This window comes from Lolium perenne, chromosome 4 (genome assembly GCF_019359855.2).
Source record: "Lolium perenne isolate Kyuss_39 chromosome 4, Kyuss_2.0, whole genome shotgun sequence".
Lineage (NCBI taxonomy): Eukaryota > Viridiplantae > Streptophyta > Magnoliopsida > Poales > Poaceae > Lolium > Lolium perenne.
In genome coordinates, this window is record NC_067247.2 from 45,728,314 (window position 1) to 45,755,804 (window position 27,491).

At 42.4% G+C, this 27,491-nt stretch overlaps 2 protein-coding genes and 1 long non-coding RNA gene across 3 annotated transcripts; 1 reads left to right on the plus strand and 2 right to left on the minus strand.

Annotated features, from left to right (window-relative positions):
* Positions 1 to 7,569: 7,569 nt before the first annotated feature.
* Positions 7,570 to 10,352, plus strand: LOC127292357 (uncharacterized). The gene is made up of 2 exons (XR_007845110.1): positions 7,570 to 7,983; positions 9,965 to 10,352. It is a non-coding gene; the product is annotated as an uncharacterized lncRNA (long non-coding RNA).
* Positions 10,353 to 11,339: 987 nt separating this feature from the next.
* LOC127292358 (SEC12-like protein 1) lies at positions 11,340 to 15,068 on the minus strand. Its single transcript, XM_051321735.2, has 10 exons — positions 14,492 to 15,068; positions 14,311 to 14,411; positions 13,784 to 13,916; positions 13,441 to 13,532; positions 13,174 to 13,273; positions 12,995 to 13,067; positions 12,805 to 12,925; positions 12,112 to 12,231; positions 11,678 to 11,748; positions 11,340 to 11,597 (listed from the first exon to the last, which is right to left on the minus strand). The coding sequence occupies exons 1-10, from the start codon at positions 14,693 to 14,695 to the stop codon at positions 11,509 to 11,511; spliced, it is 1,104 nt and encodes a 367-aa protein (XP_051177695.1). The 5' UTR covers positions 14,696 to 15,068; the 3' UTR covers positions 11,340 to 11,508.
* Positions 15,069 to 23,995: 8,927 nt separating this feature from the next.
* On the minus strand, positions 23,996 to 24,520 carry LOC139838918 (uncharacterized). The gene has a single exon (XM_071828935.1). It carries the CDS (start codon positions 24,518 to 24,520, stop codon positions 23,996 to 23,998), a length of 525 nt encoding a protein of 174 aa, XP_071685036.1.
* Positions 24,521 to 27,491: the final 2,971 nt, after the last annotated feature.

The window sequence follows — 27,491 nt, forward strand, 5'->3', positions numbered from 1 at the left end:
AACCCGTCCTTGTACCCAAAAAGAATTGTGAAATATTAAGAATGTGCATCGATTAGTCCGGCTTGAATAAGCATTGTCCGAAGGATCCGTTCCCCTTGCCGCGCATTGACCAAGTCATTGATTTGACAGCAGGGGTGGAACTTCTGTATTTTCTTGACGCGTATTCCGGGTATCACCAGATCCGGATGAATAAGTACGACCAAAAGGTGACCTCGTTCATCACACCCTTTGGATCTTACTGCTACGTCACCATGGCTTTTGGTTTGAAAAATGCAACTGCCACTTACCAACGTACGATGCAGCGGTGCTTGAAGGATCAAATTGGCTAGAACGTACACGCTTACGTCGATGACATCACGGTCATGACCCGGAAAGGATCCAACTTGATCAGCGACCTCACGGAAACCTTTGAAAATCTCCAACGGTACAAGATGATATTGAATCCGCTGAAGTGCGTCTTTGGCGTAACAGCCGAAAAACTCATTGGTTTCATTGTATCTCACAGAGGCATTGAAGTAAACCCGGAAAAAATCTAGGCAATTTTGTGCATCAAGAGGCCAACTTGTCTAAAAGATGTGCATCGACTAACTGGTTGCATTGCCGCAATTAGTAGGTTTGTTAGCCGTCTTGGCGAGAAGACGCTACCTTTGTACAAACTGCTGCGCAGACAGGCCGCGTGACCCTGCGTCTGGGTGGAGGTTTTGTCGAGCCCGCCTGGCAGCGACCCTGGCTCAATGCGTCTTCTCAGCCGCGCCAGTACTCACGATGAGGCGTCGCTTCGGCAGTCTGCGCCATGTTAATGATGATGCCTCGCATACCGAGCGGCCGCCGCTCACCTCTGCCAAAAAATTATGGCGATGCCACATGTCCGCGCCTCTCGGCTGCCACCGGTATATATAAAGATGGGTGCGCCCTCGTCTTCGTCATCCCCTCCTCCACACAAACCCTAGCCGCCACAACCATCATCGTAGCGCCGCCTCGCTCTTCCTGCGACGCAACTAGCCCCGTGAGGTACTCCATGGAGGGTCCAGGTGGCCGACAAGGTGGTCGAGGCCATGGGCTTGACCAATGAGGTGGAGCAGCTACGGCCCATGCTTGTTGTCGCTTGCACCGTCATCGCAGGAGGACCGGTGCTTCGAGTTCCTCCTCTGCATTAACCAGGATCCCCTCGACATCAAGCGGCTCCTGGACAAATTCGCCGAGTTCATCGACGATGTCGAGCCGGCCGAGTTGCAGGTATGGGAGGCCAGCTGCAACTTTTTTCGGTAGCCTGTCGAGGTCTTGTTTTGACTGGCAGTGCAAGATGTACCTGCACACCGGGTGGGACAAGTTAGTTCGTGACCTCGATCTCGAGCCCGGCTGCCAGCTCACCTTCGTCTACGAGGGAGATGGCGAGATGATCGTCAAGGTGTTCGACAACACATCCTAGCGCATACACTACCACACCGGCGATTCCGTTTCTTTGCAGCAAAGATGGCCACGGGACAACTGAAGCCACTAATGGAGGTTATTGTATGTTCTTCCTTGGTAGGAACAACAAGGCTATCATTGTCAGGTGGACTTTCCAGTTTGGGTGATTGAGAGTGCCCGAGAGTGTTCGTTCTTGGCAGCGAACAGAAGAAACTTGGGTGGCCAACACTGTTTTCTCATTTTGCAATGTTTTAACCATGTCGGAACCTATGTATTAGTTTGTGTAATGTTTGTATCTATGTTTGATGAAAAATAGAAAAAATAGTAGAAAAAATTGCGCTGGGCTGCTCGAGGCACTCCAGGCACAAACAGACGGATGGACAAAAACGGTCATTTTTGCGTCCGCGAGGTGGCACAAACAGACGTGCGGGAACAATTTAGGCATCTGAAATGCGTCGCGCCACTGGAGATGGCCTTATGAAAAATAACAAGCATGAATTTTGACTTATTTTGCAAAAAAACTGTATTTTTTGGTAAAATGACAATATCATTTACATACCAACTCGAAAAAATATTTAATAAATGAAAATTTATCTACGCGAAAAGTTATATCCGATTTCAATCAGGTTACCCGGTTAGCCAATTTTTAGATTCTCAAAGTGGCAAGGGGAAATATGAAAATGTTTAATAGATGAAAAATTATTTTTATTTATTTACTCAATATTATTATTACTTTATTACTTTTGTTTATTAAAGTAATTATTTGGAATTCAAAAAATATAGAAGTGTGACATTCTGACTAAGAGGTTAATATCATTAATATAATATTAATATTAATAACATGCACGAAAGGACTTGAAAGCGGGACAGAAGGAACTCAGAAGTTAAGCGTGCTAGTGTAGGAGTAGTTTGAGGATGAGTGACCGACCAGTAAGTTTGACACGAGTAAGTAATTTGAATAGTGATTGAGTGTAGTTAGAGACTAAACTAGTCAAATAACTCAAATATTAGATTTTCAAAAAAATAGAAAAAGTGAAAAAAATAGAAAAAATTCGAATGAAAAAAAAATACACAAATCGGCCAAACCAGGACTAAAGTTCCTCCGCCCAAGCGCGCGTCAGCCACCCATATAGAGTGCCTTTAGTTCCGGTTTGTAACACAACCAGAACTAAAGAGAAGGGATTTAGTTCCGATTTTATAGTTCCGATTGCAAAACCAGAACTAAAGGAACCTACCGGAACTAAAGGCTTGTTTTCTAACTAGTGTGCACCAGTAGGGATGGTACCCGCACGGCATGGGTGCGGGTGGAGCCACCCCATACTTGCCCACCACCCGTACCCATACCCGTCAAAGGGTACAAGTTTTTCCCATACCTACCACCCGGCAGGGTAAATGGGTACCCACGGGTTTAAATACCCGCGTTTACAACACATTAAATTGACCAAAAATAAGTAAGGAAATAAAACCATAATTTATAAAAACAACACATTATAAATATCAACACATAATTATGAACAAGAGCATATTATGAACTACAACACATCTATCTATTTTATATATTAAAAGCAGAATATGGGTTTATATTTTCGAGACACCACATTGATCCACATCATCTAAATTATTTAGACAGTCAGATGAATAATTTGCGGCTAAGATTTAATAGAAACATCAGAGTTACGTAACACATATAATTTAATTACGTGGCATATCATGCATAGCATGTCACGTATTTAATTCCTGCACTTAACATACTTGGTGCTAACTCCAAAACTGGCCGGGTGACTAAAAGGAGGTTCAAGGTGATGGGTGATTAAGAAAGTGTCAAAAGCTGATTCGTGATTACCGAAAAAAACTCATCGACTTAAGCTGATCGGTCATTATATAAAAAAATCCAAAGCTCATCAATATGTATAACATGATGGAGCGAAAAAGTTCGGCTGAGATCTACCATTTGAAACGAGAGCTCCAATACTAATCGATACATATTCATAAAAAAGCTGATCAATACATACAATCTGATTTCAGGTTCACCAGGCACTTGCGGGTTAGGATAGTGGAGTAGGCTACCCTGGATTAATAGGTAAAATAAATTACATGCTCTACAAGTACCAAGGAACATTTTGTTACAAATGTCAAATCAACCTTATAGCTATGTTTTGAAAATCGTATAAGATGCTTACTTTAGTTAGGAGAATCCTAAATTCATAAATTGTCCGAAAGATAGTGGTGTCTTCGACACACTCTTCGCAAAATGAATTGTCCAGCATCCACTCTATCGCCAAATCACCGGGAAAAAAAGAATAAGCCATGCGAAACAGTGGTTCCATATACTATTCAAAGGCTAAAATATGAAAACTCGTACAACTAGAAGGAGACATTGATGCTCTATTTCATATGACACCTTTAGTTGCTACAGAGGCGTGCATAATTCATATTTTCGCGATATTAATATATTTCACTTATCAAAAAAGACATTTTCACGATGAACATACTAATCTAATATACCTAAACTAAGCTAGGAAGATTAATTGTCAAAGGTACATGAACACCGCGGAAACTAAAATAGGTTCTTTTAGATGGGAAAGGGGAAGAAGAGGGAAGAGAAGATGTTAGAGGCAAATGGTATTCGGTATCAAAGAGGCAGCTAGGCTCCATCATGGACCTGTAAATTCCTTTATATTTAAGTTTATGAAGAAATGTAATTTTATATTTGTTTAGAAATTTCTAAATATCACATGGTCTGTGCCAAAGTAAGTCCTAATTAATTAGCTAATAAAATGTATGTTAAGCTTTCGTACCGATTTAACATCACATAATAATTAGTAGCAACCTCTCTCAGTGATCTTAATTTTATATAGCATTTTAATATCCTACACAAATGACACATAGGATAATGATACTATTTCTGGAAAGAATATTGTAGACCTTTACCCAAAAATAGCAGAGGACTAATGGTATTTTCTACACATGTGATATTTATTTCATGAGTGGTGGCTACAGAGGATATTATTTTCAATCGCACAATGTAATGACCATGAATCTATAAGTTCATGAACAATACTCCTCTATATATAAAACTAATAAATCCGCCATTTTATTTGCAAGAGTCACCTTGCTAGTTCCAATAAACAATAAGACTTGCCTATAAAGAGAAACACATTGGGATGTGATCATTTAATAATGATATGGACCGTGGCAGTCCCTTGACATAAGGTGAAGTGATCCTAGATAGGGATCTAATCCTAACTAACCTACCAGTGATTGTGCAGTATGGACACGTTAGGTTCAACCTAGGTACGTGAATGTGTGAATAGGGGGAACATTGGAATACTATGGCAGCCCGCTTATCAAATTTTGTATGGATAAATGGGTACATGGATATGGATTCTACAGTCTCATATATGTACCCGCTCTACCTGATGGGTATGATATTTTCTCATTTACATACTCATAGATAATTTTTTGTCCCATACCGGTACTAATAATGGGTTTTTAGCCAAGGAGTACACGAGTCAGTGGCGAGGCTCCCGGTAGGGCGAGGTCGGGCGTCCGCCCTACCTTGGCTCGCGACGAAGCGTTTTTTACCCATGTGCATCGTACGTATCGATCGACTGGGGGCGCTGGGCAGAGGAAAAATCAGGGGAAGGAAAAGAATTAGTGTACGTATCATGGATTTGACTATTGGGCCGTCCGGGCGTCCGGTCGTTTTGTCTTGGACCTACTGCCGAATGAGTCTGTCCTACTAGTAGCCTCAAACAGCTCCACTTCGTCGCTTCATCTAACCGCACGAGAGGAACCAGAGGACGGCAATCCCTGGTCGACGTGATACAAGTTGTTGGCGGCGGTGGCGTGATCTCCGAGCAGGGCAGATGATCGGCATACGGCCAGGCGTTGGTCGCGAAACGGAGGAGGCGGTGCTTTCCAAAGGGCAGCGGGCGTAGGTGGGCAGCAGGCCGACGACAGTGCTGAACGGCCGGCTGAGCTATAGATTGAAGATGAACATCACAGAAAGTGGCTAGAAAAGGGGAAAGGTAAATTTTTATTTAATGAATTTGGGAGGAACACTAGTGTTTGTAGATTTAGCATATACTTTGTGTCACTTTTTAGTGATTTGATGGTGTGCTACACGCCTACACCGACAGAGAATATTCAAAACCCTTAATCGTGGTGAAATTAAGAAAGATTTACCATTGCTTGGGACATCTAGATGACATTAAAGCTTTATTATCGATATGTTTGTAGGTTCTCCATCTGTTTAAATACTAAGCGATTATTGTTGTACTAAGTGATTATTATGTGTAAGATCACATAAATTATGAATTTGTCGACAATTTTGATTTTTTCATCAATTTTTTTTATATGTTATATAGTAGTGTTCGCCCGACCTTAGATTTTTTTCGTCCTTCGCCACTGACACGAGTCATGGGTATTCCTAAAATACGGTTCGTACGCTTAATGTAGAGGTTGAGGCTGCCCCGTTTTAAAAAGAAAACATGTCGTTGCACGTCAGTTTGCACGATCGATGAGATATCAACCGTACCTTTCAGATCCGCATTGAATATCCTAAAATTCCATAGCACGTTGGCGGCTTCAGAGGTACAAATGGAACATCGAACGTGCATATGGTCTCGTTGCTCAACCCACCTTATTACTTAGGATAACCATAATGCTAGTATTATAGCTAGTATTATGCACATTGGTCCCACAAAAATGCTGATGCGGTAGCTAATTAAAGAAAAGAGAGGAGATTAGAGTATCATAGCGCAAATAACGAGAAAAATTAATGCTATAGAGATAGTATCATGTAGTAGTATCATATACATGATACTTACCACTATGACCAGCCTTAGAGCATATCCGGCAGGCTGATTACAGTCATAAAAAATGATCGCCTATGTTTATTTATGTCGGGTTGCGAACATGAAAAAGGCTTTCAAGCCACGATTGACCGTTTACATTTGGAGATGCCCTAGTGGCCTGGCGCATTTTTTTCTGACCAGACCGGTAATGTGTTCTAGCCAAATACATCACAAATAGATCAATTCTAGCAATATTTAAGCAATTCAAACCATGGCATCAGTAACACGAATTACGCCTTACACAGTGGGCATAGTAGAGTACGAAATTAACTTCCCAAAGGGGAACACGAGGATCATGAGTAGGAAAGGTAGAAGGAGGCTATAGTGATGATGATGTAGACACGTGCGATCAAGCGTCCCGTGGTGGCCACTCTCACGGCTTGTTCGGCCTCTTGCTGGCTTTGCTTCAGATTGAAATTGGGGCGCCAGTCCCGTCGCTTGGCGGTCTGGACGTACTTATCCTCCAGCGTCAGCAGCTACTTCGGCACCTTCGCCTATTTAATGCGTCTGTCGGAGGTGGCGCGCTTTGACCCACCATGGGGGCTATCTCGTCGACGGTAGGGCGATGAGTGCGGTGGGTTCCTCGGCTTCCAAGGCAGCACGACAATGACGACGTCCATGGATGGGTAGGGGTTTTTTTGCCTCCACTCGAATATGATTTTTGGGAGTTACAGTAGTAGAAGTGACTTCGGTGCCACTGGCGGACGGGCCATGGGAGGACACTCGTGGACCTGTCGCAGCATTAGCGCAGACGCATTTTGACCTCAAATTTTGGGCCACGTTTGCGTCCGCGTGGACAGGCCAGTCAGTTTGCGTCGAGGGAGAGGCCGGTTAGTTTGCGTCGAGCCATTGGACTGGGATGCAGACCCATTTTACATTCGTTAGTGTCGGGACGCTGGAAATGCCCTCGAGCACCTCGACGCAAACAACCATTTTGTGTTCGTTTTAGTCCACATAGACATAAAATGGGTCTAGCTCCAGCCTAGCGGCCAGATATATAGTGACCAGTCTTCGTCAATAGTGATACGATCAGTGGTGATTTCATCAAACTCAAGATTTGTCGGCTCAGTTCCTCGAAGATGCTTATAGAGATATGGTGTGCTAGGGGAGTACGGAGCAGGGTGGCCAGGTACGTACGTAGCCCACCCTAAATTTTTTGATTTTTTTTATATTTAGTTATTTGGATAATTTTTTATCGCACATGAGCAGTAAAAACGAAAAATTATAAAGGTGTACCACCTATTATTGTGGGTCCACCACTGAGGTAGTGGGGTGTAGGTGTGTGCCTTCACACTTAAGGCCTCGTTTGGTTCTAGAGTATTAGCGGGGATAGGCGAGTATTATCCCGGCCCATTTCCGAATCCCCAGTTTTCCCCGATAGCCCATTTGGTACTAGAGTTTTGGCCCAAAAAAATCCCCGCCATCCCCGGAAAACCCCGTCCCCGATCCATTTTTTGCCTTGGGCTCAATCCACGACCCAGGGGTCGCGTATTATCCCCGTCCCCGATCCAAACCCTGCCGGCGGCGAGCGTACCGGCGGCGAGCGGGCACTACCGAGTGGAGGTGCACGAGGCGGTAGCTGCCGGAGGGAAGGAACATCTGCGGGGAAGACAATACCACATCACCGCTCCACATCGCCGATCCACATCGCCGCTGCCGCCGTTCTTGGGACCTGACCGGCGACGCCACCTCCTGGACTTCGGTATCCTCTCCGGTAACCTCCCCGTTCTCTCTCCCTCTCTCTTCCTGTCTGCCGGTCGAGGTAGCAGTAGGTACGTGGTGGTGGCGCCCTGCCTGGAATTGATACATGGCGTGAGTGGAGGAGGCCCCTTCCCCTGCGGCGCGCGCATGGCGGCGACCTCCGCACCTCTTCCTTGCTTCATGGTCCCTGGCCGGGTAGGACGTCCCCGACAAGGCTATGCCGGTCGATTTGGACAGAGTTTTAGGGTTATGAGAGGCTGCCACGCAAATTGAAGGGAGGAGTGGCCACAGCTGGGTGAGGCGGCCGCGCATCTGGACTGGTGTGTCATTCGCGGCGGTGGTAGCGATGGCGTGGTAGGAGGCGTCCCATCGGGGTCGAAAGGTAGTGTTCAGAGCAATGGTGGGGTACAGAATCATGCGCAGATAGATGTGCTTGGAGATGCAGGCAAGGGGGCTGGAGCTACTGATGCTACTGAAGGCTTGCAAAGGATGTGCTTACCCTGCTGGACACACTGCTGAAGATTGCAAAGCTATCCTGTCTTGCATCAACTAAGGTTTGAAGAATGGCCATTTGTCTAGCAAGCGTGGTATAGTGCCTAGGGTAGGAAGAGTTGTGCAACTGGTGGGATGTCCGCAGGATGAGCTTCAAATGCTTGTTGCTAAAAGTAGCAGGAAACCAGAAGAGGGGGACACTGATCAGCAAGTTACAGGTGTAGTGACAAGTGATTACTGGTAAAATTGATGCGTCGCAGCTTCGAGAAGCTTTCAACAGGCAGAGTTCCCTTGGGGAGCAGATTGAAAGTTCAGTACCCTCCATTTCATACTACTCAGCATATAAAATGGTGATTAAAGTTAAGTTAAACCTTGCCCAATTTGACTATGTAAAAGTATATTTTTATTTAAACAATTGAACAATATCATTAGTACCGTAATACAATATGTTATCACAACTTAAGATTTTATTATATATATAGATTGATATTTTTATCATAGATAGTTGGCCAAAGATTACAAAGCTTGACTTTAATCAAACCTCATATGCAGAGTAATATAAAATGGTGGGAGTATATGCACTATTTTACTATTTTTTACCAGTACTAAATGCTGTACTGAGTTTGAATTTAACATGTCCAGAACTTATTTCCAGAATTTAATATGTCACCCTTGTGATTTATTTCTCAATGTGTAGGCTACATGCTTCAGCTTTGAAATCCTGCCCCTGTTTTGAATAATATATGTGCAAAGTAGATGCTTTTGGTCATTCTTTTTAATTACTTACTCCCTGGTAGGTTGGCCAACTGAAATGCAAAGGCACTTAACAACTATATATGGTACCTATATGTTACATGGCATGGAGTAAATTTAATGTTATGCTAGTTGGATGCATTCAGCCTAGTTGGTTATTAAGATGATCGTTATTGACAGGACAATCTGGCATTTTCTGTAAATTTGCTGGTGTTGCGCCTGTGCTCTGAAGGTTACATCTATTAAATTGTGTTATGCATTTCTTGAATAGTGTTGTACAAGTTGGATACAGTCCTCCTAGTTGGTTATTAAGCTGATCGTTATCGACAGAACAATCTGGCATTGTATAGAGAAATGGTTAAGAAAGTACTAGTAATATATATGGTCCCATACATTTTTCGTCTCTCTGTGTGTGTAGGACATAATAATTCCGTATGTGTATCCACATGGAAGCATAATAGAGTATCTGTATCCACTGAAAGCATAATTCAGTATGTTTGGTGTTCCAGTACAAGTTACAGCCTTCCATTATGATTATCGTTTTCTAGTAGTACCATTAGTCCAGCACCACTATTTCCTGTCATCTAGTACTGTTACTACAACTTACAGCTAGAACACACAATGTACTCTTGTTTTTTTAGTTGATAGTTATGCTCGCACTTGCTTATGTGCACCTGACATCTAGTTCCCCGTTTCTTTCAGTATTCAGCTAAGCCAATACCTAATCCAACTCCTGGGTGATATTGCAGGACCTAGGGACAATGATACTGAGGCTCTCAAATTTTTTGTGTTGAATGAAGCTGAGAAAGCAGGAGAGGCAACGCTTCAAGATGAGTTGTAGTGTGCTGGTAGACAATGATACTCTGCTCAAGCAACTTTTGAGTACTGCTCGACCTGTTTAATTTTTGTTTGATCGAGTTGGCTTGTACCGTCTCCTTGCGTTTGTTGCTAACTTGGTATGTTACTACGTCAGATGCAAGAAGAATTTGTTGGTATGCTAACTTGCGTTTGTCAGGATGAGCTTCAGAGTTTGTTAGTGTGTTATTTGTCAATTTTAATGTATGCTGAACATCAAGTATGTTGCCATGTCGAGAGTTCAAGTCCAGAGTGGCCTATGATTTATTTGAAGACGGTTTATCACTTGATCTAGCTGATGTACTTCTTCAGGCCGTACTAGTGTTAATTTTAACATGTACTGAAACTCAAGTATGTCAAAATTTAGAGGTTTCGTGTGGGCCTATGACACAAAAACTGAATCTTTCCTTATGTTTGTTTATTTAATTGACATTGCCGTTGTGCACAAATCCCTGCACCAATCCCTGCCAACAAAAGCCAAATGGCAGTTTTTAGGAGTGGGGATTAGGGATTAGTGGAAATGGGGTTTTGTGGGGATAGGGTGAAGGGTGGGGATTCACCCAATCCGCTAGCGGATTATCCCCACTAATCCCCACTAATACTCCACTACCAAACAAGGCCTAATAGGGTGTTTATGAAGGTAGGTGTGTGTGCGTGCCTTCATAGTTCTTGAAGATGAGTTACTTGCATGTTTATCAGCGTCTATATTGCACTGTGTTTTTCTTTTTAAAAGACGTGACGAGACGACCGAAGGAGCGTGGTTAAAAAAGTGGTCGACTTTCATGAGCAGTGTAGAAAAGGTCTCGTACGTGCCAAATAGATAGCCATCGACCATGGGTCGTGATCCCACGTCCCCCGATGACTAGCTGCATCAAGCGGAGGACGGAAGAACCCAAAACCGTCAAACTCAGCTCACCGTCACAACAGCACGGTCGCCAAGTGCACAGCCCTGTTTGATTTCCCCCCAGCGCTGCACAGAGCACGTACAGATGCCATGTCCACACGCAGCAGAGAGGAAGCTTGGCACGCGTGACAATCCGTCCGCTGATAGCTCCAAGCATTCACGAACTGTCAAAGCAAGTCCCTGTCTGTCTCGTCCTTAAACCTTGCCCCATCTGGTCACCTCACAAATGACAAGCCTCGCGAGCTCGCAGAGAAATGTTCACACATCAAACTTACCTATAGCTATCAGATGATGTGCCGACAACGTCAGGTCTCAGAGTACGCACCTCAACAGATTTTCAGACTCAAATGCTTATGAGCATCGGCTAAATAGACACTGTGATGTCGTAATGTATAGGGTTATCAAGTACAAAAATGTGTGATGAATCGATGATACAGTGCGCGAGGATAAGCTGCCGCTGTAGCCGTATGTGCCACGATTCTGACAATAGTTGATCAGAAAAACTCGAGGGCACTTTTCCCCAGAGGGGGATGGTTACAAAAGGGTTGTGTGCTTGAAGAAGGTGTAGAACACGACCGCCCACGCCGCGAAGAAGCCCAGGAGTAGCAGCCAGATCTGCCACACTGCAGCAGGGGACATATCCTGGTAAATCTCTATGTTACAGGAACGCTGTTTACATATAAACATGCAGTGTTGTTGTTACCTCTCCAGTCGGCAGGGACGTCCAGCTTCGTTACCTCAGCTCCCCATTGGTGCGAGGTGGAGATCACGATCCTGAATTATCAGCAGGCACTCTAACAATTCAGATATAAATAAGAGCTTTCAAGTTTCAAGTTTCAACCATCAAATATCAGCTCACAGCAGGGAGTCTAGCCATTCAGAAATTAATTCAGAGTTTTCAAGCTTCAACCATTAACCTGTGACGAATCTGTGGCTACTGAACTATGAGCAAATACTTAACTGGTTACAACCATTAACTAGTTTTGCAGTGCCTCATATAAATTCCTGTTGTAGATACAGTAAGTGATCACTGTCATGCAGTTGGGTTCCTAATCTGGCCACGTATCAGTCTAGAGTCTAGACATTTAAGGTTTTGTCTTGCTTCTCGTTTCAGGGAATAATAATGATTATGATTACCTTTCGGTAGGGCAGAACTTAATAGAGGAAATTGGGGACCCAAGATGAACCTTCTTGATGAGGTGAGAAACTTGCATCGACTGCACATCCACAACACAACAGTCACCGTCGCGGCTTCCCCTAAATAAAGATGGAAAATGCATCCATATCAGTTACTCTTCACAGCCAAAGGACGATGATGCGTTGATGCAGAAGCCGCAAGAGATTTAGGCAAGCACGATAAATTTGATGATGACAAACTAGTACGACAAGTGGACACGTATGAGACATAAGCAGAAAACTTGGTGTCTTTTAATAAAATATTCATTTCTGAGCCTGATAATAGCTTAACAATAATAAGTTGGCCAAACAAACTGTTCTTTAGTTAATTGGACAGAATTCAGGTACTTGCGCTACTATATACTAGTGTATCTGCATAACGCTGCATTTCTCGTAGTGTACCAGAAATATCCAAATAAATATCAGTTGTGGTTCTTTCAGGTGGGTCATTTATCAGTATATCAAAAAATCTAGCAAAAAGTATACAGTCAACTGAAGAGAAAAGAAGAAGGAAAGATCAAGAAATTTTATGAATTCCGGGAAAGTAATCAATATAATCAAAAGCCTCGAACTTCAGAAATGAAGGTATGCCTAGAAATGCTAAATATATAAATATTTTGACAGTCAATAATATTGCAAGAGATCTCCACTTACAGTGCTAGATACTTTCCATCCAAGCTAACTGAAAGTGTGGAAACAGGTTTCCGCAGAAGTCTTTTGTATCCAATTCTCTTCCAGTTAGTTATGTCCAAAACCATAGTCAAAATGTCATTACCTATTTCATCAATAAAGATTTAATTAAATCTGTTCTATGATGCGTTTCTTAAATTATTGAACAGATTACCTCTTACAAGTGTGCAAAACAGGAAAGGTTTCTTTCCATTCCTGGAAAAGCAGCAACACTCAATGTTCTCATCCTGTAAAGCAGGACAGATGAAAAAAAATATGGTCAAATAACCAGTTCAGTTTTAGACTTTTAGTTATTGTAAAGGGGAAACTAAATTAAGCTAACACTGTATATACCGCTGATCTAGTTAAATTTACTAGTGGGACTCCCTCATCTATCTTCCATATTCTTGCAGAACCATCAGTGGATGTCGAGGCTAAGAACACTGAATCCAAGCTACATGAGAAAATCAGACACAATATCAGGATCAAAGGCCACCAATAAGATCTTAGTTAAGGGAATGGCATAGTCATTGCCCTCAATCAGTCATCTGTAACGAGGATATCATGTAGAAACTATCAACATACTACCTAAGTAAAGAAAAGGTTTCTGCCTTCATTCACCTGATGTCCATGTCTCGGAAGGATTTATGGGCTTTAGGTTCATCCAAAAGCAACCTGAGACTTGGCCAATGAAATATTCTGAGATGTCCATCCTGTTGTAGTGAAATTAAAATTGTAAATATTAGTTAAGAAATCAAAATTTTGTGATTTGCAGAAGCTGAAATTCAGAATCTAACGATATTCAGAAGAGTATAATGCGTTATAACTCACAGTCCAAGTTACACAAGTAAAAGAGACTTAACATGTGGCAGCAGGTGATAGATAATGAGGCATTAGCAAAAACAAACTCATGTAATAATACAATAAATATACCCAGAGAAAAGAAGATAGAATGGCCTGATACCTCACCACCAGTAGCAAACTTAGCACCGTCAGTACTGAATGCCAAACATCTTTGAGGCCCAACTGATTGGAGAGGTGGAGAATCCATCGCAATAAGGTTGATACTGAAGTCTTCAGAGACCAACTTGAACTGCCTGCAAGTGTGATATGATGTTGTGCTATCTCTAGATAGACTTTTCATGCTTAAATAAAGATTGAGAAAGATGGGAAATAGACTGGACTTGATATACAAGAAGAGAAAGGGAAAGGGTTCAATTTCTGATATCAGAAGCCTGAAGAATGTGTATGCTCTCCTACTGATTATTCCCTCGGTATAGTGTAACAGAACTTCAAATGGTTTGCAGGCAACCGCATACATAAATGAATGCAATTTCTGGTGCCAGAAGCCTGAAGAATGTCTATGCTCTCGTACTGATTGTACTCTCAGTAGTAATGAAGGCATGAAGCACAGCTTCCAAATGGTTTGCAGTCAATCGCATACAGCAGAGCAAAGCATGCACAAGAAGGACCAAAGCGACCAACACTGACCTGCAGCCTTTGGCGGTGGCGCAGACGAACTCGGCGCCGCCGGGGTGCACGGCTATGGCGCGCGGCGCGTCGTCGTCATCCTCGCCCATCGTGACACGCAGCTGGAAATCAAGCACACGATCAGAGACACGGTCACGCGTAGCAGCAGGCGCTGGAGACGGGAGCAGGAGCGACCGCTCACCAGGGGTTCAGAGGCGAGCGTGCACGCCCTGGCGTCGAACGTGAAGAGGTCCAGGATGGGCGGGGACGAGGCCGTGCCGGCGCGCCCGTACACCACCAGGAGGCGGTTGGCACCGCCGCCGCTCCGCCGTATCCACGCCGCGCAGGTCACCTTGCCGACGACCCCCCACGCCGGAGGCTCGTTGCCGCCGTCACCGCTCGCCATCGGGACCGGCAACCAACAGCCGCCACGGTGTTCGACACTGGCACGAGCTTCCCACGGGTTGCTCCTGGCGCGATTGTATATTTTCCTCGTCCCGCCGCGGCACGCGTTGGAGGAGCCTGGCTGTCACGGGTGGGCGGAGAGTGCGACGGAATCCTTTCGTCTGGAGCGGCGGGATATTCTCAGGCCGGCCGCACCTCCGCGCCGCCGCCTCTGCCAACTCCGCCCAGATCGAACCGTCGACATCCATGGCGGCAGGGCACCCTGCCCAGTTTGTGTCCTGTCCTGTCCCGCCGGCGCCGGCAGTTTGGTGGCCACTTCAGGTGGTAATTGGTTGGCGGCCACCTCGGAGTTCAGTTGCGATTGACTTCGGCAGTCCAACTTGATTCAAGAGTGTCTTCGGACACTTGTTTCAGGCTAAAATATGCAGACTTTTTTTTTGAAGAGTGTACAGTAGGTTTCCCCCACTGCATAATTTTTATTTATTTTGGTACTCCATAATAAAAAAAGTTGTACAACAAGGCCGGTGCTAGAGGATAGCACGTAAAGGTGGTAAAGAAACCAAGGAGCTATACAAACCTGAAATCTCGTTGGCGTGCGCGTGCCAAAACGAGGCGCCGAGCGGGCGGGCTCGTGGCCACCTGATCCTTTCAGGTGTGGGTTTGTCCGGGTGGTGCACGTGGGGTGACGTGGCTAGCAACCGTTGCTTCTCGTCGTGGGTCCCACATGTCGGTGACTGGGTTAGTGGTTTTTCACGTGAGAAATAACCAGCTACCGCTGTTCGAATTTCGGGGATCGTGCCCACTTCTCCCCCTCCGCAGTTTCTCTCCCCATTCCTCTCTCTCGGCAGCGGCGGAGAGGTTCCCCCAGCGCGGCGATGGCGCGGCGATTGGTGGTTGCCGGAGGAGGTAGGGGTTGGCGGGGTGGCGCTCCGCAACGGGGGCGACTGATTTGGAGACGCCGACCGCGGGAGCTAGTGCCGTGGCGAGGAGGCGGTGTGGAGCGATCTCAGCGGCGAGTAAATTAGCGCCGAGGAGGTGTTCCACCGCTGTGTCGCAGAAGTTCGTGAGCATCTACTGCTCCGGCGCCGCCGTGCACTTTCATGTCGCGGTAAGTACTCCCTCCTCCCCTGCAGCCTGCGCAGAATCATCGATTTGGTAGTAGTTAGCCTCTACCCGCAGCGAGGTGGTGCGGAACTCTAGGTTGAGGTCGACCGCGCCGAGGTGGTGCCGTAATGGAGGTTGAGGTCGACCGTGGCGAGGTGGCGCGGAGAGGTGGGGGGTGCTCGTCTTCCCCCGTTGATTTTGATGAGTACGTGGCGGATGTTGATGACGAGCGCGATGAGAGGGGTTGTGGGAGGTTGAGGTCGGCGAGAGGTCGTGGGCGAGAGGGGTTGTGGGAGTTTTGAGTGTTTGTGGATAAGTTAATGTCGTAGTTGTTTTTGTAATTTTTGTTATTGCTAATCCAGATGTGTTTGTTGCCTGTAGTGGTAGGAAACTTTCTTATGCAGTGTAGAAAACTTGCTTATGCAGTTATGCAGTTGTAGTGGTAGAAAACTTGCTTATGTAGTTGGTTTTTTGTTCCATTTTTTGTTGCTAATCCAGATCTGTTTGTTGGTTGTAGTGGTAGAAAACTTGCTTATGCAGTTATGCAGGTTTATAGTTTCAGGCTAGTAGTTGATATGGTGGATGTGTTTACATTTGTTTTGTTTTTCAAGCCTGTCCTTCATCCTATGTGCAATGGACATAATTATCTACATGTTCATATTTGTTGGTTGACTATGTTGATACAATTGTTCCTTGTCACACCTAAGCAGGTTCATAGTTTGAGATGATTAGGTGGATTAAACTTTTTAAGCCAACATTTGATTTCATACTTTTCTGTTGCTCTGGGTTGAAGGTCACCTAGGTTGTTTATTCATATTGAAAACATGAGGCCATGTCTTCCTAGGATGAAGTCTAAAACCAATCACGCTTTATGAATTAATTTAGTTTTGCTTCATTTGTGTATTGGAAAATAAAGGCTAGAACCTATACTTGAGTTTTCTTCTAGAATAAATGAAGAGTTGTATTGAATTTTTATAATTTTGGACTTGTTTTGTTGCTCAACTTGAAATGTTTGTTGCCTATACTGCTATGTTTTGTTGCATGTAGTGATATGTTTGTTGCATGTAGTGCTAGTAAAGTTGATATGTAGAATGAATTTCATTGTTTTGCATAGTTTGCTTTTATTTGGATTGTTATTGCTCAACTTGCTATGTTTGTTGCCTGTAGTGCTAGTAAAGTTGCTATGTAGTTTCACCTCTTCCTCTTTGTAAACTTCATGTAGACAAGGTTACCTACTTATCATTTTTTTTAACAAATAGGTGTGCTAAAATGGTAGGAACTGATCCGCCTGAAGCAGCTGGGTCATCTTCAGGTCAGCAGCAAGTTCAGGTTAGTTGTCCCTTTAATCTCTTGTTTTTGCTTTTCTGCAATTGTATTCAATTAAATGGTAGGGTCCTTTTTTCCTACAAAATTTTGTGTGTTTTATATGTGTGTTGACTTCCCAATGCAGCCTACTGGTCCTATTGCGATGAAACAGAAGGTTCCAGCATGTCGTGGGCAACCTCCAAATAGGAAGAAGAACAAGGTGGTACCAGAAAAGACTGGGGATGCTGGAGTTCAGAAGGAGACAGCAATAAAACAGAAAGAAAAGGAAGCTAAGAAAAAAAAGGATAGCACAGATGTAAGTTTACTATACTCACGATGCATCATTTCTTACACAGAGCATTTTTGTATAATTGTTTGTTCTGGGTAGGTTATTTTTGTAACATGCAGTAAATTTAAGAGTTGATGGGACTTTTAGGAGTAACTTTTTCTTTTATATTTTGTGCAACTTGGCTATGCAGGAAATAAGAAACAGGGCATCACCATCACGTTTCTTTGCTCTAAATGGTGATCTTGTTGCTGATAAAAGAATTGTCATACTTAAGATGGACCTAGGTGGTCTACTCAACATCGATGCATGCACTATGCCCGTTGATCTCAGCCAATGGGTGATGAAGTGTTACGATCATGTGAAATCAGAGTTAGTGATACCCAACAGGGGGAAGATACCAGTTGATATTGAAAGTGTTTCCAGAGTTTGGGGGCTACCGAATTCCGGGCTGAAAGTTTGTTATAAGATGAAGATGGACATCATCAAAATAATCAATGAGGAGTACGGTTTTCCTGGAACGAATGCTCCTGAAAAGACTGCATGGTTTAACATGATACAAGATATGAATGGTGCTGCTGATGACCGATTTCTCCGAGCTTGGGCTATCGTTCCTTTGGATTGCTTCCTTGCACCTACTACTGGCCTTAAAGTTAGCCCACCCTGTTACTTTGCTGTAAATGATATCAAGCTTCTTCCTCGGACAAATATATGCTAGTTTGTTGCTTATCAGATCGGGGTTGCTTTCAGCGCCTTGGGAAATAAGAAGTCTGTCTGTTGTTGCGTATTTCATTTAGTGGTAAGTGTAATTTTTTGCTATGATGAACACAATACAGAGAAATAGCATCTATGAGGAAATTTATTTGTTACATTCAAATATTTAGTTGCTAGTTTTGAGATATGACCAGCCTGTGTTAATTCATGTTTCCACTGTACTGATAACTGCAGTTGCTTTTTGCTACATCAATTTTTCCACATGTACTGCTGTTAGTTGCCTTGTTCAGGTCAAAAAATTGCCTCCCAACTATGCATTGTATAATCCATTAAGAGCTTTTTGCTTTTTATCAATAAATTTGTTGCCTTCAATCCATATTTAGTTGCTTAGAAATACAGTTTTTAAGTTGCCTCACATGAAGTTTGCATTTTTATCTATGATGTTTTTGTGTTAATTCAATTCTGTTTTGTTCTCCAATGCTTCCTTTGCCCCCTCACACACCCCCTTTTTTCAATGAACAGATGTTGTACCTTGATTCACTAGAAGTTGATGAGGTTATAAGTGACTGCAACCCTCGTGTTGATGTCTGGGACAGCTCTTTAATTAGCAAGGTGAAGAAGAAGGATAGGATTAGCCCTGGAGTTTTTGGCAAATTACAAGTATGCATTAGCCCATAAACTTATTTTCATTTTGCTAAGATAACTTTTTCATTTCTTAGAAAGTTCACGGTCTTCTTTTATTGCCCTTACACTAATACATTTTTTTCAATTATTTTTATGAATTTAAAAAAATCAGCTGAAGGAGAAATACAGGGACACTCAACAGGGTGGTCTTTTTGGAGGATTGCTAAAGGCTGAACAGTTTACTGCCTCTAATCTTCCACGAGACTACGACCAAAGTGTGAGCACCTAAACAATATGTATTTCTTAGCTATAGCATAGTTTTTATATCATTCTTTCCACATATTATAACTGATAAGAATTTGTTTCTTGTTTTCAATTGTTACAAAAGAAAAGAAAAATTGGTGCGTTGCTTTATGGCATGTGCTCTGAATTTGAAGAGTCAATGGTGAAGTTTGTCCAGGGGATTGACAATCTTGAGCAACGTACTACTGCTGGAAGCACTACCCGTGCCAATGTTGTACCAAAGGAAAAACCACAGAGGCCAAGGAAGAGGCAGTGTACGAGTCACGAAGAAGAGGCATCACTTCAAGATGATACCGATGACTCCGCGAATTCTGATGACGATGAAGCTGACAATCTGGTATTGAATGATGATGATACTGACGATGACAGAAGGCAAGTAATTAGCAAAACTCAAATGCAAAACATAAAACAATATAACAGGCAACTTCATGATCATTTTCAAGCAATTTTAATTACTATTACAGGCAACTAAAACTGCTTTATTAACTGCAATTTGCCGAATATTTTTTTCACTGCAACTATATTGTATGCAATTAAAAGAATAAAACAGGCAACTTCATTACCTTCTACAGCAATTTATTTATCAGTACATGCAACTAGAACTGCATTTAACTGCAATTTTCCAAATTTTCTTTCCACTGCAATTATATTGTCTGCAAGTAAACTAATAAAACCAGGCAACTTCATGACCATTTTCCAGCTTTTTTAATATCCATTACATGCAACTACAACCGTTCAAACTGCAACTTTTCCAAAAAAAATTATCTATGCATAGTTACTACCCACACAAATAAAAGCAAAGTTCTAATCAATATTTTTTTAGTGCCAAGTTCTTGATTCCCCTTTTTCGTGTCAACGGGGAAGAAGATGATGATGACAGTGAGAATGATAACAACGATGAAAACCAAGGCGACGATGAGGATGATGGGGAACAACGTGATGACGCTGATGGGGAGGAGGATGAGGTTGAAGGGAATGGGGACGATGATGAAGAGGAAGACGAACAGGGAGATGATGATGATTTTGATGTTAAAGGACGTGATGACTGAGATGATGACAGTGATGGTGATGGAGGCAACAATGCTGCAACTGGCATGCAGGGACGACAAAACGATGATATGGATGATGACGAAGCTAGCGATGATTGTTTGACCACTGCGCATTATTATCTTAATACCAGGAGTAAAAGGGGTAGTACAAGTTTAGGTGACAAGAGGAAAAAGAAGGATGATGCAGATGTTTTGCCAACAACAACAATGGAGGATGCATCATTGCCTGACTTGTGCAGAATTGAGAAAAAGAGTAAGCTTCAAGACACCCCTCCAACGGAAAAAATGTTGTTCTTGAGGAAAGGTCAGATATTATCAAAGAAAATGTGTCCAAAGAACATTCAACCCTCAATGATGCACATGAGGATGGATTGGATTTCATCAATGCCATGCAATGTAGCTCGGGAGCATACATGGAGTTTCTTGGTCCAACTCCTAGTCACAGGACAGAACATGTGCAACATGATGAGCCCACATTGGTTAAACATGCAAGTGCCATGAAAAACATTAACAATCAGCAACCAATAGACAGACATCCAACCAATGATGCGCGTGCACCACAGAATTTAACTACCATACTGGAGGCAACTACAGCTACACCACAGTCAGCTACTGAAGCTGTTCATGCAGCTTTGCAGGGAAAACATTCAAATGCCGGACTGAAGACAACCTCAATCACAGTTACTGCAACTTCCACTAGCATACAGGCAACTAATGCTGGAACTGAGGCAACTACAGCTAGGCCAGAGGCAACTGCAAATCCAAGAGCCTTACAAAGAACTTCGTCGGTCCATCTGCATCATCCACCACAGCAGGCAACTCCTACTACCATGCAGGGGAATACACTGAGGTGCCGCAGAACTCATGATGCCGGGGAGGCAACAGCACCTGGACCTGTTTGTACCTCACCAACTGTTCATGCAACAAGTGCTGCAAACAAGGCAACTACCAGTACATTTGGAGCAACTAGTCCTTTGGAACATGCAACTCTAGCCCTACAGGTGCCAGTTGTGCCCAGCAATAGGGTGCAGTTTAGTACTCCTACACGTCAAACATGCCCACTGCCATCTCCACACACAGCTCCTCGAGGGTCTTTGTCGCAGGATGAGGTATACAACTTGATCAACAAGAGCATCGCACCACCGGACATGCCCCAGCATATGCAGCGCAGCAAATCTGCTAAAACAAAGTGGAAGGAACAAAGCAATTATAAGATGAAACTCTCAAGGACCAGGTCTGGAAGTGAGCTTCAGGAAGGGTATTACAACGCGCCAACATTCAACCTTGGCCCGGAATTTGATTTGCCAGTAAATCAAAATGCTGCAACATGTGCATCCGCAGATGAAGATTATGATGCTTTGGCAGGAATTGATCCTGCAGAGATTGAGAGGGTTTGTATTGCGGCAGAGCAAGCATGCAGACCTGTGCACGAGCAACAAAGAACTGAACCGAATTCACTATCTCCAAACAGATTTCAAACACCTATCAAAGAAGCAGAGAACGTTGCAACTGAATCAATATCGGGTGGGTACAGGAAGCTCAACATTTCCTCATCAATTCCATAGGAGGATAATCAAGCTTCCACCTTGCAAAAAATCTCCATTTGTCAATGTTGATAGTACCAAACAGTTCAGGTGCACAGCTGAAGTGAACAAACTGTATGCTATGATAATCTAGTATGCAGGAAGAAACACTAGGCAACAGAATTCAGATGACAAAAGGTTTCTCCTGCCTACAACATGCACTAGTTTTTTTTCCATGAATCAATGATGCATGCTTAGTTGCAAAGACTTTTTATTGCAACTTATCTAATTTGGGTTGTCTTCTCCTTAAATTCTTACAACCCTCATATTGTGAACTTTGATGGCTACCATATTACAGCAAAGGAACTCGCAAACTCAATGAAGCCAGGTGGTTGGCTACATAGTGCAGTTATGGAAGTGGGAATTTAGGCAATCACAAACAACATGACACCATCATCTAACAAGGTCATCATGCCACTGAGGATAGGAGTAAGTGCAAGTCATATACATTAGGCAAACATTTTTCGTGTTGGACATGAAAATGGTGATTACTATTTTGTTTTTTGTTTCATTTGCAAAGACTTGGATGCAGAACCGCGACTTTAACCGCCCTGAAATGAAGGAGCTGTTAAGTTATGAAAGACGATTAGATAAGAAAGACATGGTATTACTTCCTTTTCTTTCTCCGGATTTTTTTAAAATTTCTTTTTGCGTGTATATGATTGGTGCTAATCATGCAATTGATGCTAAAACATGCCATTATGTACTTCATAAGCAACTTTTTTAACATAATAAGTAATTTCAAACCCATTCCAGGCAACACTCTTTTGTTTAAGAAGCAACTACTTTAATGACTCGAGCACTACTTATCACCAACAGAAACATTCCAGGCAACATTCTTTTCTTTGTAAAACAATAAGTAATTTCAAACCATACACATCCAACATCCTTTTACTACTATGTGCAATTTAGAACCAATTCAAGGCAACTACAGTAGCTATTTAATGCAAATTCATAATCAATATGTGCAACTACTAATTTTTTTAGACATGTTTGTACTTTTGGGGTTAAGATAGAATGAAATGCAACTTTATAACCAATATGGGCAACTACAACTCCTATTCATGCAACTTCACAACTAATACAGGCAACAAAACGCATGTCTTTCATGAAAATATTTTTAGTAACATTTTTTTCACTAAATTTTGCTCTGTTTATTTAAGCTCTAACCAAACAGTAATCATGTATGCCAAACTACCAGGTCATGATACCTGTCTGCGAACCACTAAACAAGAAGGCAAAAAATGAACCTCTTGTTCACCACTTTTGGTTGTTAACTGTCAACATGAGAGAAAAGAGGTATCAAGTGCTCGATTCACGGAGGACATTCAATGACAAAGCTCTAAGGGAAACTTACAAGAAGATCCACACTACTCTATCCACTCTATGAGAGGAGAACTACAAGAAGTCTAAAATCCAAATAGATGATTTCATGTTGCAAGAAATAGCAGTTCCAAAGCAAACCAATAAGTAATCAATACCACTTGTTTTTAAACTCTTTTTTATGCTTTTTCCACTTGTTTTAAGATTCTATGGTCTTTACTCACTGCCTTTTTATATTCTTTTTCTTCCTTGTCGCGTCTTATGGTGGTGCAGCCATGATTATGGGGTTTGCACAATCATGAACGCTGATGGCTGGGGAGGGAGATTACCACCAGAATATAAAGCCGAGGATATCCCAAAAATAAGGAAGTTGCTGATGCACAGTTGGGTTACTTCAGAAGATAACACAGAAAACTGGAGGCAAATTCTAAAGATTTAAAAAACAAGTATGCAGACATCAATTCCTTTTTTTGTTCTACTTTTATTAATGTTATCAATTCATGTTTTTCTACTTAGAATATAAAGCCGAGGATGTCCCAAAAATAAGGAAGTTGCTGATGCACAGTTGGGTTACTTCAGAAGAAAACACAGAAAACTGGAGGCAAATTCTAAAGATTTGAAAAACAAGTATGCAGACATCAATTCCTTTTTTTTGGTTCTACTTTTATTAATGTTATCAGTTCATGTTTTTCTACTTACATGTTATTATTCATATCCTACTTCAGTTTTTCATACTCGCCAGTACATGTGTGCTATCAATGTTTTTATAGTTGCTTCATTGTCATTGCAATTTGCTTGCACTAGTACTGTATTTTGCTTCGTTTTAACCTTAAAGTTGCCACAACACATAACAACAAAAAAGGTGTCATATTTCAGAGTTGCATACTAGACTACAATAAGGGAGGCAAGACTTTTGCAAATTTCAATCAGTGCTTTCTATTGTAGAAAACTAAAAGAGAAAAAAAAACTTGAAATCACACAGAACTACAAAGGACTTGTGTTCTGCAGTACTACAGGAACCTCATCTTGCAAGTTGCAGAATTGTGCTCGAAAGAACCACAGGTCTGGCACTGAACTTTTTTCTTTGGATGCAACTCAAGAGCTGAAACTGTACGGTGCACCTTAGTCCTCCCTTTAGTGGTTGTTTTTGCCGGGTCCCTAGGTTTAGTAGTCTGATCAGGTGCACTAGTGGATTGGACTGCTAACACAGGGTTCTTCTTCTTGAGCGACTTGTTCAAGTGAGATATCTCTGTTGCTGCAGCTCTCAAGTGTTTGTTCACAATGGCAGTAGCTGCATCTATTATACTACTAATACGGGCAAGTTTTGTGAATCCCATATTAAGGTTCACGTGCCGCAATTGCACTTGTGATTCTGGAGGCATAACATATGGCTGTTCAGCAACTGCTGCCGGCACATAACCACTCAAAGCACCTTGAGTCCACCTTTTTAGGATATACCTTTCTGGTATCTCATCAACACCAAGGTGGGTGAATATCTTTAAGATGTGGCAACAAAGTATACCATCCCTATCCATCTTGGAGCACTCACAGTAGTACGTCCCTTCTTCCTTATTAGCTATTACCAAGTAGGTCCTAGTACCATATTTTGCGCACCATCCCCTGTTTGGCTCATGCTTGTAAAAGTTGCAACCAAATGGTAACACATTGTACCTCCCAATCATCTCAAACTCGTTCCGAAACTTCAAATATATCTCTATGCAGTAAACTTTGAAAGCATGTTCCTCAACAGGGAATGGTGACCATGGACGAAGTTCCAAACAATTTGACCTATAATCATTACCCCCTTCTTTTACTAGTACATGAGTTTGCAACTTCTTTGTTTTCAAAGTCTAGTATAGACTTGTGTGGGTTTACATAGCATTTGAGAATGGCATTAAAGCCCTCACTTCGTTGCGTGGACTGCATGAATGAGAAATTGTGACGGCTGCGGCTTTGGAGCTGGCAACTCTTCAATAGATTTCTTGGAAAATTAGAAGGCACATGGCTGAATATAACATTTTGACCAGGCCCCTCAGAAGCAACAATATATCACATCAAAAAGGATCTCAATAAAGAAGCACATATGTGTGCTCATTAGGCTATTAGACATTCTCTATCTCAGTCTATCTTCAATTGCACTTTAGCTCATGGAAATGTAAATTTTCCTTTTATTTCTGCAGTTTCGCATATACATTCACCAGGTCTTGTATTAAATATTGTAAACTGCCTATGAGTTGGACGAAATTTGGCGCCTCTAGTGCCTCAACTTGTTAAAAAAAAGTTAGATGCCACCAATGACACTAACGACCTGTTTGGTGGCAAAAATAGAAATATCAGGGGTAGCAAATCCACATGTGACCCCCATCTTTCCATGGGGGAGTTGTCCCCACCTTTGTGTTCGTTTGGTAGCATGGAAGGCATGGCTTGGGAGGGCGGCCTGGCTCCCAATCGCCAGCATAGCAGGCTCTCGATCGAGGGGGCGAGCCAACGGTTTTCCATTCCAACCTAGGGACTAGTGGAAGCTACTCCCAAAGAAAGGCTAGAAAGGCCCAAGATATACCCTCGCCGTGGAGCACCAAATGGCTCTATGGGTCTTTAGGGTAATTTAGCCCCTTGGCTTATCACCTTGGGATAGGACGAGTATCCCCCAGGGTTCCCCTGGAACCAAACGAGCCCTAACGCGGAAATTTACCTCTCTATGCATTCCTTCATCTCGTGATTCAAAATGCCAAAGATTAGCACCACTATTAAATCTCTAACATAGGTCAATACTTCTAATTTTGCAGATTATGTAAATGAATAAATTTCAAATGAAAATTTGGAGAATTGTGGTCTATTTAAATCATTTCTAATTTTCTAGAAACTTAAATACACCTTCTGTATATGTTTTATCTAAATTGATTAATGGAGCTCCAAAGCTAAAGCGCATGTTGTTTATAACCTTAATGTTAAGTTTGTGTATCCACATCTTATGCATCATGTAATTATTTGTGAAGTGGTTTATGAAAGTAATATGATTATATGCAAGATAATTTAGATACATGTGTGAACTTGTTGTGCTTCCTAACTTATCACTTGCAACGGCGCATCTGATTGTAGTGTTGATTAGAATAGAAGGAATGTGTTGATTGTGTACTCTTAGTTAGTAACCAGAATATGTGGTCTTTGAACTCCTGCTTTGAGGAAACTCTTGCTTGAAACAAAAGAGCATGAGTCTGAATCTAGAACATTATTCTCATATGTTTACATGACCGATGGCGCCACATGCGTATATTTTATTTAATTTGAGTGGGGCAGCCTCCAGGTCCACCATAAGAGCATTTTGCACCTTTTATAGGTGAAATAGAGTAACAACTACTCTTAGTCTCTATTTTTTCTGTATCCACGTGAAACGGTGTGCTCCTACCATCTTCATCAATGAAGGAAATATCGGTGATTAACGCAGCGTTATCGGACGGCAAGAATCCACTGCCCATCGGAGGCGAACGGATAGACGGACTCCCCCCGACAGAACTACCAACTGAAATGTAAGTTGCCTTTTTCGATAACTTATCAAACAATTTTGCTGGGTAATAGCCCACAGCCGTTGGAGCACTGTTAAATCCATAGTGTATCCACCAATTTCCACTGTACTTTTCCTGCCATTTGGAAGGAAAAAATTTGAGTAATGTATGCCACACATTCAGCCACACGATATTAGAACCGTATGATATACATGCTTACAATTGCAAGTTATGCAAGAAAGAAATATTTAATTACCTTGAACACTTTAATTGTAATCCTTTGTCGGGTGCCATTAACATTAGAGACCGGGTGTATTGTAGCGCCTGGGGATATTTTTGATCCCTTTGCAAGATGGAAACCTGGACAATCCATGTTATAGCACCCTGTGCGATATGTGTCTCTCTGTTTCATACAAAGGGTACATGGTCACTACTCATTATGTACTGTAGCCTTTTGTACTACATTTAAAAGAAGATAGTTGAGTGAAAAGGTAGATACATACTGTCCAAATAGTGAAGAAGTGAGTATGTGAATCCCCATATTTCTTCGGGTCAACCTAGGGAGAAACTCAACAGTTGATAATAATGGCATTGAGTAAGTCCAAAATAATGGTGATAAACTAGCTAAAAACTTTACATGCCCTAATATATGCAAATGATAACTTACTTGCCATCCAACCCAAATCGAATTTTCATCTGTTTCTCGGTCACCCTCCAAGTTACTAATCCAGATCGATGTAAAGATATGACCATCGCTTATATTGTGACCATACACATCCATTGTAGCAGCAAGTCCAAAATAGCTACCCGGATGCGTCCTATGTGCCGCGAACTATAGAAGGATGAAAGTTAACAAGCTTTTATAGAGAAGACAGGAAATATTGTCTTTTTAAAGACTGCATGATGGAAGCAACTCACATAAACGATGTCATTCCCATTTTTTGATGAAAAACCTTGTCCATGCCATGCCTGAAAGACTTCAAAGTGAGTATGTATTCACACT

Coding starts and splice junctions, on each gene's coding strand:
- LOC127292358 (XM_051321735.2), bottom strand. CDS start 14,695: ATGGCGAGCGGTGACGGCGGCAACGAGCCTCCGGCGTGGGGGGTCGTC. Junction 13,917..14,310: donor GCCACCGCCAAAGGCTGCAG/GTCAGTGTTGGT, acceptor TCACACTTGCAG/GCAGTTCAAGTTGGTCTCTG. Junction 13,533..13,783: donor AGTTTGCTACTGGTGGTGAG/GTATCAGGCCAT, acceptor TCACTACAACAG/GATGGACATCTCAGAATATT.
- LOC139838918 (XM_071828935.1), bottom strand. CDS start 24,520: ATGGATAGGGATGGTATACTTTGTTGCCACATCTTAAAGATATTCACC.